This window comes from Anoplophora glabripennis, unplaced genomic scaffold (genome assembly GCF_000390285.2).
Source record: "Anoplophora glabripennis isolate ALB-LARVAE unplaced genomic scaffold, Agla_2.0 scaffold215, whole genome shotgun sequence".
Lineage (NCBI taxonomy): Eukaryota > Metazoa > Arthropoda > Insecta > Coleoptera > Cerambycidae > Anoplophora > Anoplophora glabripennis.
Window position 1 is genome coordinate 500,344 of NW_019416309.1, and position 22,200 is coordinate 522,543.

The window sequence follows — 22,200 nt, forward strand, 5'->3', positions numbered from 1 at the left end:
AACAGGATTTATATAAAAAAATAAAGTTACCTTTTTGTTTATAATCTTTCTGTTGACATTCCTTAATGTTATGACATCTTTACCGAAAGCTTTATTGCAATTCTTGCAAGTCTTATTATCTGGTTCTTACAAATGAATAAAAATAAGCAAAATATATTTGTTTCGTAGGTACTCGTCATTTTTGATGATAACAAATATATATACACAATTTGCGTTCTACTAAGGCCATATAAAGCATTATTTGGCACTATGCTACAGTCCGATATGTTTGATAATGTCAAATCAACAAAAAAACAAACAACCCTTACCGGAGTACCGGTCTTTGTAAAGCAAAAATAACGCATAAACAAAGCTTTGTTTGCGAAATATTTCCTCTGTTCTCTGGCAAAATTGTTTCGTAATCATGCGAATAATTTGATTGTTGATGTGTACAACATGCTTTGTTTGTATTTTACGCTTAATGACCATTAAGAACGAATGACGGCTTACGTACAAAGCGAACGGGTTTAGTCGGACTTTATGAAATTGTATATTTTATTTAATTTCGTGAAAATCGGGTAGTTGATAAATTTTCATGGCCCGTATTTGTTTGGTAACATGAAATTTTGTATATAAAACGGTACATCAAAAGTAACAGCATTTTGAAACGCATAGTATTAGTAATTATATTGTCAAAAAATAACAATTTTTTCCTCAAGATGATTACTGAAAATATCGGTTTTTAAAGAGACAATTACTCGAAACGAATTAAAGTGTGTAATTTATTGACTTGCATTTTTATTTCCCTGCCTTTCTCAGCGTAAGCTTTTTGATTAGTGAACGCAATTTTATAAAAACTTGTAATTGATCCTTTGCCGTAGGAGTTTATTTAATTATTTTTTATTTCCTGCTATAGTTATTAGAAAATGAGACGTTCTCTTATTTGTTTTTGCTGTTAGAGTCACATCCAATTAGTAATCTGTCACTGAGATTGCAATGCTCCCTGTGGGAATACCTGTGTTCACCGCTAGACGTATATTTTACCCTTTGCTTGGGGTGCATATCTAATATCACCGGTATTACCATAATTATGAACCACAAATCGACGCCTCAAGTCCCGCTCCAACGTTCATTCAAAGTATTGAGTTCGGGCCAATTATTAATGGGAAGTTTAATAAGAAAACATAGTCCTTGGTGGAATTTGAATGGAATTTCGTGGTCGTCATAAAATGCCCGAAGGAAGGGTGGTGTGGTCTATGGAGGAGGTACGCCTGGCAGCATTACTCGGCATTAAACATACTTTACTGGGCATTAGGTGATGTAAAAGCAAACCAGTAATTTATGAAATCGGTTTAGAGGGAAATTATGAAACATTTTGGGGGTTTAGTGGTGTTTTCACCTAATTGTTTTTACTCCAGATAAGTATTTTGGTATTTAAGTATTTACTCCAAACGAATAAATTCTGTACATTAGAGGTACCTATATGGTTGTATTGTAACTCTATTTTTTTATAATTTAGCCCGGATTGAGTTGGGAGATTAAACTTTTCATTAACATTCGTTGTAATGCTCTGATACAAAGCAAAACACAATCTCCCATTCGAACTCGATTTCTATATTGTTCTTTTCCCTATTATTCACTGGATTATCGATTTTGCTTTGCACTTTAATATAAATACTACAACAGAACCCTAAGGAGTAAACGTTATTTTAGATGATTGAAAAATTCGCAGGGCGTGAGTATTGAAATATCAAACTAGGCGAGTTTTCCTTTAATATGATTCAACTTCAATTTCACTGATATTATTTGGTAAGGGCGAAAGGGCCCTGCCGTTATAAAATTTCCTCAAATCAGATCCCAAGCGGCAGCCCTGTCATTCAATTGTAATATGTATTTAGCTCTAAGCGTTAGTGTAATGTTGTATTGTAAAATAATGTATATAACGCAGATATTAATGATCCTAGCTGCAAAAATAATAATGTTAGAATTTATTTAGAAGTAAGTTGAAATTAAAAAAATTATTCTTACGAAGTTTTACAAACATTTGTTTTCTTTTTCAATTACTCAAACTACAAATTATTGTACTTCTCCATTCTCAATTCGACAAAAAAAATTTGTTTGATAGGCCAGTGCCATGCATTATAATTTTTTTGAAAAAACTTAATGTTAGGTATTTATTATTATTGTTTTTAGTAATAGAAAGGTGCCTGCTACTATGTGTTAATTATAAATTAGTTGTTTTTGTAAGCGCGAAAATAACAGAGGGAGCCCTTTTAATTAAAACGCACCTAATTTAATTAAGATTAATATGCAATAAATTTTATTTAACTCGCACAAATAATGTATATGGGGCTTGGAATAGAATTTTTGATGTAACGACTCGTTTAAATGTGTTCGTTACGGCAAACGTAAATATTAAAGTTAATGGTTTCCGAGCCCAGTGCAAACATGCAGTTTACAGAGACAATATTTGACGCAAAAATTGTTGATCCTGAAAAAATACTGTATCAAAATATCACCAATTCCGAACGGATTTTTAAATAATTAACTCTGATTTTGCCAGGCTGGATTAACAGTTATATTTAAATTGTTGTGTGTCAGCGATATAGCTGTATTTAAAATCATGACAGGGTTCATGTCTATGTTTGTCGAAAAATGCAAATAAAAAAATTGTAATTTGTCAAGAAAACGTTTTGTTTTCTTCTAAAAATATAAAATTCATACTTTTTTAAAGTAGAAATTTGTTATACGTGTTTTAAATTAGAAGTAAAGCATTTTTATCAACATAATTTTAAACCCTATGCTATTGAGTTGCAATACTTTAAAAAATAATTATATAACGTTGAAGCGAAACAGCTAATTTCCCCAGTCGTCTTGAATTTTGCAATTGGTTTCAAAATGAAAGTGCAGCACATCCCAACTTCATTAACAAAGCGAATGAGTGTTATTTTAGCCGTGTTTTATACGTACTATAAACTGAATAGTTAATTGAACATAATTCTAAAAACAATAATCAATTATAAGACATAGTGAAAATATTAAAATTACTAAATTGTAATAATCTAATATTTATTCGTCCATTGCTTTTTTAGCGCGTAATACTGGATGTCATTATCACCTTCACAACAGAGTCACTCAAAATAAACAAAACAGGCGTGAATCGCGGTTTCTAAATTAGCTTTTCTGAATCACCAACGGATCATAGTGTACTAATTTCATTAAATTAACGACGGTTGAATGCAAAAAGTGTAATAAATATTAATAAATGGCTCTGGAACTGCGTTGAATGTTCTTTTATCAGGGTAATCATAAAAATAAATTGCCGAGAGTTCATTTGGGTCGGGTCATCATATAAATTATCGGAAAGAGGCTTCGAGACTGGAATATTGCAGACTAAATTAGCACGCCAGAAAAAAAATGCTTAAGAAGCTCTTCTAGAGAATTTATACAGCGCCTTATAGATAAATTTATAAAATACTAATTAGTAAATTAATAAATCGTGAATTTCATTTTACTTATGACGAAATTATTGTAGGTTGGTTTGATTTAAACTTAAAATATGTCTGGTTTGCATACTTGTTTAAAAAAGTCAATGAATATAAGTAGGAAGTCCAGTCTTTCTTCAGACGAATTGTAACGCTTATGATCTCGACCGAGAAGAGGACTTAAAAGATCCGTTGAAAGTTACAATGGGCAACTTATTAGTAAATACTATGTACAAAAATTATCGTCAATGGCGCAAAATAAATAAAATAAAATCAATTTTCAGTAAATTCGACGTTAACCGTATGAGTGATTAACCACAAATAGCTATTATTTTGATATTATGCGTAAGTAGAACGCATTTACGGATTTAATATGTTGTTATGGAAATTTACCTCATCCATTACCGTTATTTATTAGTTTAATGGAACTCATTTAAATTTAATAACACATTTTGTAATAGTGGCGTTGATAAAATACAATGAAAGCTCATGGGAAATGAATTGTTTATGAAACTCACAAAATATTCTGCATACGTTGAAAACTGGTAATTAATATACTCTGTTATCAAATTAGCACGAATATTTCGGTAAAAAAAATTATTGGTTGCCAAAATTACGGTCTAGGCTAGGATATAGTTTGTGAACTAATTACATGTGTTACATGCAGAAAGTATCTTCCAGCTCCAACCTCATTACCCACGTAAATTCGGAACCGAGTCCCTAATTGCAAACAAAATTCGGTAATTCAAATCGTGTAAGTTTCCAGGGAGAAGCGGACCAATGTGCAAAATAATTTCGGTGGTGCCAGCAAAACTTTGTGTGTATAAACATCAAAAACGTCGATGAAAGGAAAATAATTATTAGAACAGCCCGTCGTGCAAGGAAATTTGTTGAAAGTATAAAGGCTCCTTCTACCATTACCCCTTTAAATTCTAGCATCGACTTTGAAGTGGTTCTAATATATTACAATGACCGTCAATCTTTGCTTTTCTTTTACCATTTTCTTTGATCTAGGAAAAACTGTTTACAGTTGCCTAGTGCAAGGTTTACTATAAGGTTCTCTTGCAAGAAAAGAGCTTTGAGAAAATGAGTAAAACCCTTATTTTTTCTTTGGAATAAGCTTTGTAATGTCGATTATATTGTTTTACTAACGACAAAAGATTAAAGATTGGATGCTTTGTATAATAACAGAGCTTGAATTCACGTTTCTCTATTTTATTTATTATTTTACAGAGGAATGCAGATACAGCAAAGGCGCATGGTCAGAGTGCGATCCGAAGACAAACCAGAGATCTCGAACGTTGACATTAAAGAAGGGCAACCAAACCAGCTGCGAGTCTACCAAAACGATTCAGAAGAAGTGCAAGAAAGGTAAATTATTTCTACATATTAGACCGATCGAAATAACTCATTTAGAAGGGAAAAAAATTGTACCTGGACTTTTATAAGTGGAAATGGTAGAGGGGCTTATAATAAACCTAAAAAAAATAAATGCGTGAGCAGAGGTGGCGGAGGATTGATTTGGGAGGTTGAAAATATGTGAAAAATTGTGATTTCTGGCAAAATTTGACGCCAAACAAAAAAGTATCATATACAAAAGTTGTAGATCATGCAAAAATCTATAACTTTTGTAGCGATAAATTTTTAAGATAACCTCATAATTTCCGAGAAAAATGCTAAAAATTTATTATTAGTTTTTTATTTCTCATTTCCACAAAAATAATTTAATTTTGACGATACTTGGTGAAAGTATACCTTTCTGTGTCTTAAATAACCACAAATTTTTTCATTCATTTCCGGTCTGATACACTTTTTTTTTTAAAGAAAAATTATCGTACAGAGTTCTGCCGATAATCATTTTTTTTCGTTTTGACATCAAAACTAAGAAGAAATAAGTACACTAATTGATCCTACGGAAAAAAAATATTATTTATTTTATTTATTCACTATTCAACTTATGTTTATGGCAATACTGTACAAAAATAAAGTTTTATGTCAAACAATGAGACACAGTTTTTTTATATTTTTTTCCGTACAATTGAACGATGTACCTAATCAGTTTTTCAATTTTTTAAAAATTATCTACAATTACTGAAAAATTCATTGTTGCAAGTCATTTTTTATTTTTTTAGATTTTATTTCACCAAAAAGTATATATCAAAACGAAAAAAATGATCACCAGCAGAACTATGTACGATGATATTCCTAAGTAGAATTTTTCTTTAAAAAAAAGTGTTTCAGACCGGAAAAATGAATATCTCCGAAAATTTGTGTATATTTAAGACAGAGAAAGGTATACTTTCACCAAGTTTCGTCAAAATTAAATTATTTTTGCGGAAATGAGAAATAAAAAACGAAAAATAAGAAGAGAACTTGTTTTTCGCATTTTTCTCGGAAATTTTGTGGTTATTTTAAAAAGTGACTCCTACAAAGGTTGTTGATTTTTGCATGATCTACAACTTTTGTAGTAGATACTTTTTTGTTTGACGTCAACTTTCCCCAGAAATCCCAATGATACAATTGCTTTTGCCATTTCCACTTATAAATATCCAAGTAACATTTTTTTATCTCCAAGTGTAATGTTGGACTAATATTTACAACTTTAATCAAGTTTTACTATTTAATCAACTGCAAGACAGGCTTTAACTAACAGCCAAGAACTAGCCACTTTCATGTCACTTTTAAATGAATTAGAGAAACAGCTTATAGCAGCGGTTGAAAATTAAGGTATGTTATTCAATATACCAATGCAATTTTATTTTTATTTTAGTTTATAATTCCAACAAAGGACTAAAAAAAAGGTTATTCTTATTAAAATTGAACCATTTTTGTTGAATGTACAACTAATTCAAATGAATCTGTAATCATCATCACCATCGTAATCATCATGAAAGTCACCATCACCACCACTGTCGCACTGACTTTAAGATTAACTGGCAGTTTAGATGTTTTGGCAGATAAAATGTGTAGACCAACTTTTATTATGTATTTTTGGATATTTTTTGGACACAACAAATTTAAAGAAACACTATGTAAACACCGAAGGTTTCCTAAGAATGCTGCATTATTCATTTTGGGAAATAGCTGAGCAGAATCATTTTACCTTTCCGTAACGCTAACATTATGGACTGGACAAAGGGCATTATTTTTCACAAACTACCTTAGATATTTCTAAAATTCACTTTACCAGCACTCAGTGACTTTCAAAAACCGCAGTCTGTTTCTAGCATGGAGAGCATAGGTACGCTACAACCGCATGAAGGCCATATACGTTTTTGGATTTGTCATGGTCGGACCCGGATCAACGTGTTCTGATAAAGCTGGATCAGTCCCAACTAACGAGGGTTTCGCTAGGGTCAGCTACTGCATTTTGAGCTTACTGCGGCGTAATTATCTCATAATCGGTGATGTCGTTGCAAAGTATGAATTTGACAGGCAAATTCAACTTCAGAACATAAATTTAAGAACTTTTTTATTAATTAGTAACGTAGAATGCACCAAAGTGTATCCAAATTTCTTAGTTACATCCTTTGTACAAATTTGGATGAGAATTTAGCAAAATCTTTGGAATTCATTTGAATTAGGACGCAGAAATACTGAATGAAATCTGCGAAAAATGCTGTTGATCGGGTTCTGTTGAAATTGCTCGCATTCGCAGAGGAAAGTAAAATATGTTTTAATTAAAACTCCTGGAATAACTGAATTCCGGGTTAAATTTTCCAAGTGTGACTTATTCGGGGGGGTCCCCTGCCGTTTACTTCCGTTTTACAGCATTTATTGTTCCAAGCAGATACCCCTATACTTCGAAAATGAAAGTTTCCTATCACCACCATTAGCAGACGGCAAATTAAATGAGTCGAAATGAGAACTTCTCCCAAACTTTGTTAAATATTTAAACTCGAATCGTCATTAATTTTCCTAATTAAGCGAATGTCGCAGGTGCTTAATTAGGTTCCTTGGAAATCGCGAATGTAAACGACAAAATGGCCTGGAGCCACGTTCCCAGCACTGTCCATACCTCAAATTTAATTCTTTTAATTGGAAACATAAAAGTAATCATTAATCTTGATTAATTTATTTTTCCAGTTTTTACGCAATCGGTTGCCATTGTCGCTTTTAAAATTCAAAAGAACGTTAATTAAAAGGCCCTGCGCGACAAACTTCTGAAGAAAAAACACCCTCGCGTTTGTCGAGCAAAATTCCCAGCGATTTTAATTTTAGGATTGTTCGTTGCCAGGCAAAATCTGAATGCGCAATTATTTCGGATTTCTGAACGCTGTTAATTTTAATAGCGAATTAATTTTCGCGTGTGGAATTATTTAGTTACAAACTCTAATTAGTAATTTAGGACCCAATTTGAGGTTTCCACTGACCGATCCGTTTTCCCAAACGTTAAAGCAAATTTTTGATTTCTCAAATACTCGTTATTTAATGTTTATTGCATATGCAAGGTATATTACAAACGCAATTTTTTGAATATTGAACATCATTATTTGGGTGTAATGGCCTGTACACATATACAGGGTGTCCCATTATGGTCGGCGAGGTACGATATTAGAGAAAGTACCTATAGCCCCTAGACCTTCGGGGAAAAAATTTTGATTAATAAATCGACCAAGAGAAATTTTTTACTCACTAATTTGCGAATAATTTGATAACAAAAAAATATATCTAACCCTTTTTGGCGTCAAAATGTAGCTATTTTTATGCTCTTCAAACTAACTAAGAAAACTGTAGCACTTTATTTACAATTTTTAAAAAAATCCATAAAACGGCATTCTTTTGAAATAACGCCATCTATAGGTTTCCATCTTGAGCTAAATGACGTTATGCATTCACCACGAGATAAAGCATGAAAATGCCTTTCCAACGAGATATAACACTATGAACTTTTGATGAGGCAATCCTTAAAAAAATGCATATTTCTGATCAGACATTAGGGGCTTCCCCAAAATGTCAATAACAACTATTTAATATACCTGAATAGGAAACATTTCTGAGAAAAATACAACTCTATGTTTCGGTATGTAGATTGCGCCCCCTAGTAGCTGAGCTACGAACTTGAAAACTATTCAGTAATTTCACTTGGTTGATCTATTGATTGATTTCCCGAAGTTCTAGAGCCTATATTTTCCTTAATATCGTACCTCGCCTTTAGTGGGACACCCTGTATGTCAGGACATACTGTAGGTATATGACTAACCTGAGATACATTTAGAAAACATCTACAAACTTTCATTACTGCCATTAACCGACTTGTAAAGCAAATAAACAAGAATTCACTTATAAAAGTCCAGTAAAGCAAATTAGATTTCGCTTAACGCGAATGAATTTTGTTCCATCATTTCATTTTTATCGAATTTGCTCTGACTGCGACGGAACTACATTTTAAATTATTCGACAGGGGTGAGAACATTATACATATTTAGGTTATCCCAGTAATTTACAACCTCCGGGCGCCTAGGGGATAATTTCCTCCCTGTTTGGGTACCGAGACTGCTGAAAAATATTTCGGGGTCTGAAACGAGATTAACGTCAGAGTTTCAACGTTAAATTTTCATTTTTATCGTCGAACGTCTCTTATTAAATATGAAACTGACATTAGCTGGGTGCGAGTGAATTTACAGTTGCAATCATTTTCGCAGCAATCATTAGAGACATATTAAATTTTCTGTAGGTTTTTAATCAGATAGACGGCAGTAAAGTAGGAATTTATAGCTCCAATCTGAGCTGGATGTCGCCTTCATTAATTTTTCATTTGACGATTCGGATTAGGGATGGAATTGGAATTGATTGTTCTTCTACCGGAGTGATTCGCATTTCGAATACGTACTTTTACCCTTTTACAGGGTTTAATGTGTTTTGAAGTTGTTAATCATGTCGCAAAGGAAACAAAAAATGCAAATTAATTATTTTACTTCTAATAAATTAATAAACTGCGATTGGATTGGAACTATCAAAATACTAAACCTCAGTAAAATGGTTGAAGAGGTTACTAGTTCTAATTCAGTTTTCATTAGAGAAATATGTGTATTTTATTGTGAAAATTATTCGTGAATAAATGTTTTAAATCATTTATTTTCGTAGATCTTTACTTAACTGGTGCGAATAAGCACACTAAAATTGTCCATAAAATCAAAGCTTCCAAAAATGTTTTCATCTTATCAGTGTGGTAAGTTATCAGGTGATCCAAAAAGTATCCTTTTTCCTAGAAATATTTGTGCCAAGTGAGTTTTCTCTTACTCTTAGTATCATTTATAAATTGGGATGCCATAAATTACGATATATGCGATTTCTGGTTTATTATTTCAATGATTATAACAATACAGAATTATTTCCCGGTTTTACAACAATATTGAAAATATATATTTATTGGGAGATTTACCCAAAGTTCAATAAAAGCCACATCTGCTTCATAAAAATTGATAATTTTTCGTACGTTTGCGGTTTATATGCTGTAAACCAGTTTTATGTACAATTTTGCATAAATTGTTTTAGTAACCACTACAAAATTTAATGACAGTGTTTTATTTCGCTAACAAATATCCAGTTCATATTGTACAATATAAAATTAAAATTTGAGAACATTGATGAAACATGAAAAATAACAATTTACAATGTTAAGAGGAAAATTAAAGTTACTCGTATATATTAAATGCTGCTGTGGACAAAATTTTTTCCTACCTATAATCTAAAAAGTTTAATGAACTAAACTAATGATTATGTTTTATAAACGACAGCATTGATAACTTTTCATTGTCTATAGCTGTGCATCATATGATTTTAACGCAAAGCTGCTCCAGATTGCAAATAATTTATTTAAAAAATTATTTTAGGACAATTTGCTATCTCTTAAATATTTTTTAATTTGTTTCTGTTAATTATCACGACCGCTTTTTGTTGGCGACACATTTTTCTTGGAAATGTAATAACTGAATCCTTTAGCCTGAATTTTACGTATTCGAATTTCTTGGGTTTCATAGAGAATAAATTCTTTTGTAAACTTCGTAATGAAGTTATTGAAATACGCTTCGAAGTTAAATCAAAATTTCTATTCGAGCCCAATTATACAGAAAAATCACGTATTCTGTTGGGACTTGTTCAAACTTGAGAAATCGTGCTTTTGTTATAAAGTACTCGCCTTCCAAATAACTCACAGTTCCTAAAGTTTGTATTTTTCATAAAATAATTTTCAACTTCTAACAAATATTGTGCTAACTGGCATGCCTTGACAATAACGATGAAGTATAAAGAGCTCTACATTTTGCCATACTAATTTATTTAAAAGTTTGACTATATAAATATTGCAACTAGTCAAAAGCAAAATTTACAAGGACCTTATTTATATCAATTTTAATTATTTAAATAATTATCATGAATAAAATTCAAAGAACAGATTCATTCTTCAATGTATTAAGAAACAATAAAAATGGCATCTTTATTATTATTTAGTTCAGTGGTAAAAGTTCCGAGTAGCTCCTCAAATCCCATTTGCAAATTTCAATGGTGTCACATTATCAAAGTTTTCCCATAAATTCGTTTCCATGAAAAGATTTTCCGTTGCATTAATTTAAGTTTCCTCCTTAAGTATAACAACTAGTTGTTTCAAACTAAAATTACCCACCGCGTTCACTTTAAAATATTCAAAAATTGAGGAGCTCCACCTCACTTCTTCCTTTATAATTTTTCTTCTTCACTGCGCCTAAGTTTAGTCATAAATTTGATGTTCGCCAAAGTTTACCTGTATTAAAACACAACTCAGTCGATAGGGATTTAATTAACAAACCGTTTCTGATATTAAATATATAACGGGAAAGTTTTTCCCTGCAGTAACTATGTTTTGAATAAATTGCTGTAGTAATAAGGTAAATAAAAACCACATGCTATAAATATAGAATTAAATAATCCCCCTGTTTTATTTTTTCTAAGACATAACTTTTATTTAATAAATTTCAACAGCTTATTTCTCAAATATACTTAGAAGCTTTGCAAACTTGGATATGATTTTTTAAAGGTGAACAAAACGCATTAATAATAGACATTTGCAATAACCAAAACAAAAACTTCAAACGGCGCTTAAATTAATATTAATCAAGTTGTTAAAACTTGTTGGGAACCTCTGGAACGTCTGCTACATAGAAAGAGGTTCCACAAATGTTTCATCCTATTATTGCGATAAGTAAGTGGATATTAAAAAAATTTACACCCTGTGTAGTTTTCAGTTTTGGTTTGGTTTAAATACTAAAATAAATAAAAAAATATTCCATCTTAGAAGATACTGTAGGGTACGAGTTATTCTTTGATTTTATCGGACCCAAACGAAGTTGAAATACAACGCTCGACTATAAATATATGTTATAGCTTATGTCCATGGCATTATAAACATTATTCTGAGCCATATTTTAGTATTATGTGAAATATGCCTTAATATATCCTGCGCTGGAGGGTTTCGTGTCCATGACCTATTTTGTAAGGATTTACAGGGTGAAACCTCAGCGTTATGATGTTATTGTGTGGGTTATATTATCTTCAGTAGCCAGTTAATAATAAAACGCATTATTATTTACTCTTAATGTAGTTACAGATTAATGTAATATTGCGCCTGGGGAAAAATGACGCGCAACCTCAATAACAATTTAGTAAATATCCTCTCTCCCTCAATTATTTAGACATGACCCTCGAGTATAATTTAGAAACCCTAAATCCGGTTTTTCGCTACCAGATCTCACGAGATCCTTTCCAGAATTTACACAGGGAACTCCGTAAATGTAGCTTATTTATCTTTAACGGCAATCTTTCCTGACGTTTCCAATCTGCAACAAACTACAGAGATCCTTTGATAAATACTCCCAACTTTAAAGTTTACGAACTGTTGCTTTTGAATAATAATTACTCACTCCTTCATATTAATGGGCCCTGAGCTGAGATACCTACGTCTTATGCTCATAATTTAACATCAAAAGAGGCGTCTCCATAATAAGAAGAAATCAATTAGTTTGGGATGAGTTTCCCTACTTCAAATACCCCCCCAATTATTATCTTTTGAAATATTGGTGAAAATACATACGCTGAGACAAATACTTTTTATAAAGCTGAACTTTCAACTGAATATATATATTTTTTATTGCAATATTTGTTTTCTCTTTTGAGCTGTTCATAATTACACCTAACAATTGCTTTTCCAGGATTTCCCAGGCTGCCAACTTAATTGATGGTAACGATCCAAGTTTATACATTTTTACGTTTGCAAAATAAATTTTATGATAAATCGCTAGTTATTAAATTTCCTATCGTCTTGAAAATGGCTCGCATTAATTTATATCCAAACTCGACTAATTAAAGAACTTTCCGGAAACCCCCTTCAATTATCGAAAAACAATCAAATACAACAGTACATAAATCAGTGCTTCAAAATCTAGCGATCTGATTAATTGCGGCAATATATAAGCTTACTTAAACGAATCAGCTTAGATCGTTCCAACTATAATTACTGTCGAAAACTAATTGAATTTGCTACGAATGGCCTTATAAAGGTTAAACTGTTAATTTTCTGCCATTGATTAAACTTAATGGTAAACAAAGACGTCGCTCGGATGTCTAACGATCAGCAATAAACCGCCGTCATTTGAGAAGGCAATTTTTCCGGATTTAACAAGTCTAATTTGATTCAGACTTCATTTTTTTTCTTCTCATTAAAACACTATAAAATTTACGACAATACTTCATTAATACTGCCTTTTATTTCGTGTCATTTGCATGTGTTAAAAATACAAGGTTGTAATAGCTACATTTACGTTAAATAATATACAAGCTGTTACAAATTCGTTTCTCTCCACAGAGATCTACATTGAAGATGAATTTTTCGAGACAAAACGTTAGAATTTGTTACGGACTGAAGCAGTACAATATTGGGGGTCATGAAGGCTTGCAAGAAATGTAACAAAATTATCAGGGTCGTATTTAAAAAAATGAAGTTGATGATGACCCTGGAGAGACGAAACGTTACATATAAAAAATAATGTTGGTCCCCTGATTATGCAACTCTGCTCCCATTTAAGCTACTTCGTATCTCTTACCGTTTCCGAGATCTTTGTAGTGAGAAGCGAATTTGTAACAGCCAGTATGTAATATTTCTAATTTATATGTTATGCAATATGCGGTGCAAAATGTTAACAACAAATCGATGAGGCCTCAAATTATGATAATATTTAGTTACAGTTCAGTTATTCTTGATTTATTTTTCCATATAATGAATAATTTAATATGCTGGTACAATAATAACATTACTAATTTCGTTAAAATTGAAATAGACATATATATTTTGTTCTCTATTGCGTAAATATGTTGTTACGTTTTTATTTGTTTCTTACAGTTACAGACTTACATTGCGTTTCTTTAGCCTTAGCTGGGACGTGAAAATAACAAATCGTCAATTTTATGTGTTTGTGTGAACATTTTTTAATCGCAAATTGCTTCTGAATTATTGCAATGACAATAAAAGGGAACGATTTATTTTTTTTTTGGCAATCATATTTAAATTTGCCGTTAGTAAGACGATAAAATAAAGGATAAAAATGGAATTATATAACATATTGTACCTCTGGGATGAATCCAAGTCGCGAGTTGAATATGTAATTAATTGGCTTTTGCCGAGGTTTGATATCGTTTTCGGGTAGAAAATACTGGAAATTCATATTTTACAGTCAAGTATAAGCTGCTACAACCAGCTCCTTTAAGCATAATCTCATTGTTCTCTCACTGAGTGCAAATGGAAACACGGGCTCGCACTTACGCGATAGTTGTTTGTATGTGACAAAAAAATTTTACTCTGTTAGTTCAAAAACTGTTAATAGGAATGCGTTTTTAGCTAAAATACAAACAATATCTATTATTGTTTGTTTTAAAATATAGTTTTCTTAATTGATACTTTATAAAGGTTACCAAAAAAAATGTATTTAATAATATATCATATATACATATTTGATTCTATTTTCTGGCGAAGGCGCAGGTCATAAAATAAAGACTGCCGTACATTGACATACCATACATCATAAACCAACGACAATTTTTTTCTTTGTTTTTAAGATACAGACCATAAAAAATTATTTTTCAAATCAAATTTTGGCCATATCAATAGTACCTACTATTTCATAAACTGTATTGAAGTATTGAATAAATTAGAGCAAAATTAAACAAATATTTAGTAATTTTTCGAGGAGTAAAATAAGTTAGTTGAGATTTTTATAAAAATGTATGATTTTCAGATTTCTATTTTATCGTTTTTTTGAAATTAACAGGCTATATGGAACCGTAGTTTTATTGATTTAGTCCATCATCAATTTCAATTTTTGTTAGGTATTATTTGCGTAATATTGTATTTTTTATTTTTTTTTGGGTCCAATTATGCACATCCAATATGTTATTGTTTAGTGACGTTTCGGACTAGAAAACTCATCATCAGCATTGTGTGTGAATAAAATTGTCTGATGCTTTACTTTTTCGCAATTTTTTTAAATTTTTTAAATTGTTAAAAAATAAACAAATCTTGACGAAACTAAGTCTTTTTTAATTTGAGTTAGAATAAAAGCTACAAAAGTTATGGAAAAATACCAAGTAGTTTCGACACTTCTTGGAACTTTTATTATAACTTTTCTTCAAAACTAGAGAAAAGTAGGTAATTTTGCATACAGGTTTTCAACATATAGAATTTAAAAAAGTATGGTAATGATTTCAACTTTTAGTAAAGTTGGTGGTAAAATCCCAAGAAGAAAGTTACTGATGTTTATGATGTAAACATCGTTAGTGGCAAAGCTCTATCCATAATCCTGTTCTGCGACAGCAAAACTAGTTTTCTAAATGATTTCCCCTTTACAAACTTCGAGCGTATTCATTTAAGCCCGTATAAAACAAGATCTACAAATCGACATATTGAGATAAACATTGAAAGTTAGATTGGAAGATTTATTTCTCTTTTAGTCAATTTTTATTAAGATTTTGTAAAGTTTTTAAGCCAAGTACGTTTTACTAATTCTTATGTAAGTATTTGATACTTTATTTAGTAATTCTCGTTAATATACATTTTTACCAAATATGTCGTACGTAATGTTGTTTGAATATTAAATTTTCAACAAACAATTAGGTGTAAGTACCCCTAATTAATTCCGCTTCTGTCTGTTGAATATTATTTTGTACTCCCAAATCATAATTGTGTTTTAATAATTCAGCACGATAATATTTCCCGCGTTGGAACAAAATTAGTAACAATATCTACAGGGTTCAATACCGGAATGAACGATTCAATGAATAAAACATAACCTAACTCATTGTTATAGCATTAGAAGCCAGGTCTTGCGGGACCAATCATTAATAATACATTTCTAAGAAATAAAGACACCAACGGTTCTTCTCATTGTGTGTTTATATGCTGGTACGAACATATAGTTTATATTTCGGTGCAATAGACTTTCCATATTGGTGTGGAGTAAAATATAAAGAAGACGTAGTAGATGAGTATAACTACACAATATCAGGCTTGCAAAAAATACTAACGTATAAGAGAATTATTCATTTGTGACGCCATTAAAGTATGACTAAATATTTTAGTTGCCACTAATGACTGAATTGGAAACGGAAAAATTAAATTCATATTTTTATACTTACACAATTTTTTTAACAAGATATTACATAACGTTCGGGTTGTTGAAAAAAATCGATACGTGGTAATCAGGAAGCTAAAGCTGCTTTTGTAACGAAGCTGCCTTTTAAATTAGGTAATTTAATAATCCTCGGCAGCGTTGTTTAATTCGGTCATATTTTAAAATGTAGTTGGTGCGCATGTATAATTTAACCAAACAATTACCGTATTTCATAGTAAGGCCATGCAAATTTAGAATTTATCTCTTAAAATTCATCAAGCAGTATGAAACGGCGTCGGGAGTGGGAAATTTATTACCTCCCCGGGTGAGGCGGAATGGACGTTATAATCACAAAAACGGGGGCTGATTTATATTCCCAATATTGCACGGGATCGATATGGGAATAGTGGTTTAGTTAGAAACTGCTACAGCGCCCCCCGCAAGAGATCAAACTGACGTTTGGCGGAAATTTATAATTTTCGACGGCTGGCGCGGTCTGCGACTAACTTTTAGCATCATTAAATCCGTGTTAGGCCTCTGCGGTTTTCGAATTTCGTGCCCGTGCCGGGATTTCGTATCAATAACATGTAAAATGCATCGCGTCGGTCTGACGCCTTGCCGGAACGTATTCGGGGAGCCGGGACGGAAAAGTTTGGGCTGGTTCTGGTGTGACAGGTAAAAAGCGGGAATTTGCCGTTGGTTCCATTAATACAGTTTCTTGTTGTTTGGAACTTTTACCGAAATATGAAAGGACACTAAAATTTATGCAAAACTGTATCGAATACATTATTCCTTACCTAAAACTTTGAAAATCGGAATTAAACAAATGTAAAAACAAATAATTGATTAGGTATATTATTTCGTAAGATATAAATTAATGCAAAAAAATAATTAAAGGGTCAAAATAATTTCCGAAATTTTTCGGTGATTTTTGACACTGTATTTAGATGAAAAAATCGGGAATTAAAAAAAGGCATTTTGAAGCTCTAAAATTGTAGTTTTTAGATCATTCGGTCGATATTTTTTAGGAGCTACGGTTATCATGCAGTTCTAAGAAATAAAAAAAAATTGCAAATTTTCTTTTTTTTTCTTACCCAAAAAATTTTTTTCGGCTAAGTCATCGCATGGACCAGATGGTTTGTTTATTCAGCTTCAATTTCCTTTTTTTTAATTTCGATACGACCATTTTTCATCAAAATATCGGACTTTTAATAGAAAAGTATCCTTTTGTCTTCAATGATCGATATCTGGGAGACAAACGGTCGTACAGAGAATTGAAGGGCAGTTTCGAAAACTGGAATAAATTTCCTATAACATACTGCCGCAACTTTTCGGGAAATTTTTTTTTCACCATTTACACGAATTTTAAAAAACAAGAAACAAAGGGTAATTTATGTTTTTTTGGAAAATTGATGGCTAAATTAGAAATATTCACAAAATGACTAATGTTAAGTATGACTTTCACAGTTCGGTATACCCCGAAGAACCCTGTGAAGTTTCATCTCGATCTAGCGAATCGTTTCTTTGTTTCAAACAGGCAAACTTTTGAAAAAAATTAAGAGCTCACGTTTTTTTGAGCTTAAATACTTCATAATCATGATTATTAAATTAAATTTGTGTTTAAGTTTATTCTAAAGTGACTAGCCAATACTATTGACCATTTGAGGAAGTAATTAAGGAACAAAGTTTAAACGTTGTTTAACTATTAATGTACTTAGAAGAAGAAAAAGATCGAAATCAGATATTTAATGCGTATTCTAAAACCCGGGTGCTCAAATTCAAAATTCACCTATCTTTCGAATTTTTGCAAATAATCAGTTCAGTTAACAGAAATACTGATCCATCGCATTGCGAGATGAAATATGACATTCAGATGACTGAGAAATGAAAAATCGAGTTCTTTCACCGCAAAAACTCAGGACGATAGTCAGAACAATCCGAATGAGAACGACAGACGTTCAATTTTACTCCTATCTTTCGAATCAAGTCAGTAATGTTCAATGTTGAAAATACTGCGGTGTGTGCGAGAACTGCGTACGAACGTCGACCCTTACAATTCGCGTTTTATTAACGTGGACACGAGTGCTTGTCCAGTAGCGTGAATCAACTCTTTAGCTTATTGTCAGTCAAAAATCGTCTTAGTTATATATCTATGTTTGCTTTAAACGAATTAAATATTTGTTTCTAAATTTACAAGCTCTTATTTATCCCCAAGCTTCCGTTCTCGGAACTAGCTCCAGCTGAGTGTGTTAGCCCAGAATATGCCACAGTTCTGACAGAATATTTTTGATAGACACCTTATAACGTCAATTACAGTCTTTTGTACACTGTTACGTTTTTCCTTTTTGCAGTGTACACCGTCGCAATACGTGTTTTATGTTTTACGTTAACGTTTATTAAAAATATCACAAAATCCCGAAATACGTGGCAGAGTAGTCGGAGGGCCCGATATTAAAATCATAAACCAAGTTGGCGGGGTAATAAGGCCGGATTAAAAAAAATTGGTTAATGTAGCATATCCCGTGAAATGTGTATTTATGCCGACGGCGTAATCCTAAATTGAACCTTATTAAGCTTGTAAGTCATGTCAAGTTTTCCATTTGCGTAATGCATAATCCCGGCTTTGAAGTCATTTTAATTGCGAGGTTTACATTTGCAGCGTTTTTACCAGAGACAAGTGTTTGTCTGGCTTTGATATAACGGGAAATTATTTCCCTCAGTACGGTTTTTGTGGCGAAACATGGATTTACAGATGCACAAATGCCGTGTGCAGCTGTTTACGAATGGAAGCAGCTTACAGATGAATAATTGATACCTTTTTTGTAAACACGAACTACATATAATCAAATTTTTACGTGTGATTAGGTGAACTCGTAGAAACTGTATAGAAAAATTGATTACCAGTAACACAATTGAATATGGAGTCGTTCTAACAAAAATTGTGTTGATTTTGAGTGAAAATTTACTCAATTTTTTACGGTATATTTATTTATACGATTTTAACGAACTTTTTTGTCAGATAGTTCATTCGAAAATTGAAAAACATATGCTTTGTTGGCTCACGGTGAAAAGGACATATTCCTTTCTAGCTGCGAATTATACTATTTTTAGAATGCTTGTATATTTCGTTTTCAACGAACGTATAGGGTAAACAAATAAGTTACAACAGCAACGACCAATTTATTTCATATTTTCTTTCACCGATAAAGGCGAAATAGCTGACGCTACGTTTCTTTTCCGTCCCTGCAAGCAGGCAAAAATATATACCTCCCTCCATGATAGTATTCGAAAATTTTGTTATCAAAATAAAAGTTCAGCGAAAAACTCAAACTCGGCTCGCCAGACGATATTTTCACAAGCTCTTTCTATATACATAAACGTTATCCTTTTTATCCGTACATAAATTTGCCACCAGAAACCCTTCCTTCAGAGCGAAGCAACAGCGAGCGTCGCAAAAAACGGAATTGGATCCACTGCTAAATTATTTGGACAATAAAACACGGAATTGTTAAAGATTTCGGTTCTAAGTTTGAAATTTAAATAAACGCCTAAAATGGAAGCCATAAAATAAACATTTATTACGGTTATAGTAGCAGGCCAATATTGAAACATTGGCAATTTTGGTGTTAGTGCCAAGGACATTATTATAGAGACTTTAACTTTGGTGAAATGTATATAAATGTAAAATATTTAATCGTGTGAGTTATAATTTTTTTAATACATCTCTTAAGTTTAGTGAAGTTTACGCTTCTACCCAGAAGTGACAAATGTATCTAATGGATAGTAAAACATCGGTTTTACATCAATCAACTTGCACTTAATGAAGTAAAGGCATATTTATTTTATAAACCTCATCAATCAAGTGTTAAGTTCTAAGTTACTGCCAAGTCAGTCATCGGTAGCTGGAAATGGCAGCTTAAATAAAACTTCCGTGGGAGGGGGAGAAGGAGAAGTGTATTATATTCAAATTCGATAACTTGAAATATACTTTTTTCGCATTTTGACTGATAATATGCTATTTTACTGAATTCAAAATCGTTTACTAAGTGGTACTTTACCACATGAAACTTTACTTTACTTTATAGTAATGTACTGTTAATAAAAAGCAGTTTGACAGAAAATAAAAAAACTATTACTAGTTATTACTATTACTACTACTACCACTACTACTACTATTACTACTACTACTACTACTACTACTACTACTACTACTACTACTACTACTACTATTCTCTATCTGAAATCATGACTGATCTTGGAGTGCCACTAGTTCTTGTTGATGAAATGTCTTTTTGAAATTTTCAACTTATTGACGAAGCTTTCCTCGTGTGGCTTCGGCCACACTAGTTGACTGTCATCCTCCATGTCTTTTAAGCGTTTGAATATCAGCTCCAGTGTCAGCGAGGAAGGGGGCAGACGTCCTCCTCAAGCAATGGTTAGTGTAACTGGATGAATCAGGGAGTTTTAAGTATTCTACTACCCTTTGGGGAATATTTGCAAAACTGTTGATGCCAACTGATTATATTGTGCACTTACCTGTACCTTATCTGCACCTATCTGTAAATACGTAATTAATTGGTGCAAATGTGATATTTGTCGTAAACTGTGAACGTTTGACCTGAAATTATAAGTCAGTTTTTATGAAACGTTGTTTAATTTGGATTTTCATCTTGTGACGGCCTTTTTAACTCTATTCTGTGTTTATCTTGGTTTCAGCGTGCCGGTACGAGAAGGGTACATGGAGCGAGTGCAACGCCCAGAGCCAAATGACAAGAAATGACAAGCTGAAAGTGAACAGCGACGCGTCCTGCGAGCAGAACAGGCAAATCACGAAGAAGTGCAAGGCAAAAGGTGCCAAGCCAACGAAAGGTAAGAAAGGTAACTGTATCGATCATCCGTTCCACTTACGTTTTATCTTATTTTCTACTTTGATTTATATCACGCCCGCTATCTCACTTAGCTCGTCTCATGAATTATTTATAGATTTTCCTCCCTCTATACAGAATTTTTGCACACGGGGTGGTGCAGACGGCAAATTGAGCCGTCTATGAAAATCGATAATAATTTCGGTTCGCAGCTGTTTTAATAAAGTCAACTGGCTCGGTTGTTTCATTTCGTGGGATTAAAATGATTGATAACGTTTACTGGCGTTGATAATTTCATCTACAACAAATATTTCCGTGTATAACTGACGTTGACGAAGGCTGGCATGTTTCATTCATTTTGTTAATATCAGGACCCTGCGAGATACCTCCTCTTTGGTCTTATAAGTCAGGCGATGGATGCATTCTGTATTATACAGATAAATATGTAAAAAATAATTAATATACAGGGCGATTCAGTCATAATGGCATTGATTTTAAGGGACGATAGGGAAAAATGAGTAGAATACGCGATTAAAAACATTTTAAAATGCATATTTACTCTGAATAAAAATATTTTCAAATCATTTTCACCCCTTCTCCTCCGCTCCTGACAGCTAATCCACAAAGGTTTATCGAGAGTGAATCTTGACAAACCATAACATTCGGTCATTAATCTAGCTTTTAATACGTTTTTAATCTGTAATGAGCTGCATGAATAAATAAAGCTTTTTAGCCAGACATACGAATGAATAAGACAATTCCTTACATTTCAAAAATTAACAAGTATTATTTATTTTTGGATTTTTTGTCTTTACTAAGCCTTCCAAATACGTGGTTAAAAATTAATGACATTAAGACCCCGTATAATAAATAATATTTGTTGTTTTTTCGGAACGTTTTTGAAATGTTCGTTTCATTTAGCATAAAAATCAATATGCCGCAGCCGCAGTGTTGCCATAAGAACGAATTTCAAAAATTCTTACCCACCTGGTGTAATTCCTCTGTTATATGATAGAAATTCCTTTTTAATCAAGCAAAATTCACAGATTCCCAAAACGTCAAATTTCGAAAGAGACAGTCCGGGGACATCCTATAGATTTTCCAGTAAATTGCATTTTTCTACGAGCGCATAAATTCAATCAAGAGTCGAAAGTATCTTCACCCACGAGTATAATCTCGGAAATAAAGTGTTCAGGAAATCCGAAATACATAATTTATTGCCGAGGTCGGTCGTAG

At 32.3% G+C, this 22,200-nt stretch overlaps 1 protein-coding gene across 1 annotated transcript in view; it reads left to right on the forward strand.

The window, feature by feature from the left end:
- The window catches only part of LOC108912195 (midkine-A-like), a 95,384-nt gene that overhangs the window by 68,250 nt on the left and 4,934 nt on the right, over positions 1–22,200 (forward strand). The window contains exons 4-5 of the mRNA XM_018717375.1: positions 4,698–4,835; positions 20,816–20,977. Coding sequence (XP_018572891.1) covers positions 4,698–4,835; positions 20,816–20,977 — 300 coding nt within the window. The remainder of the gene's footprint in view (positions 1–4,697; positions 4,836–20,815; positions 20,978–22,200) is intronic.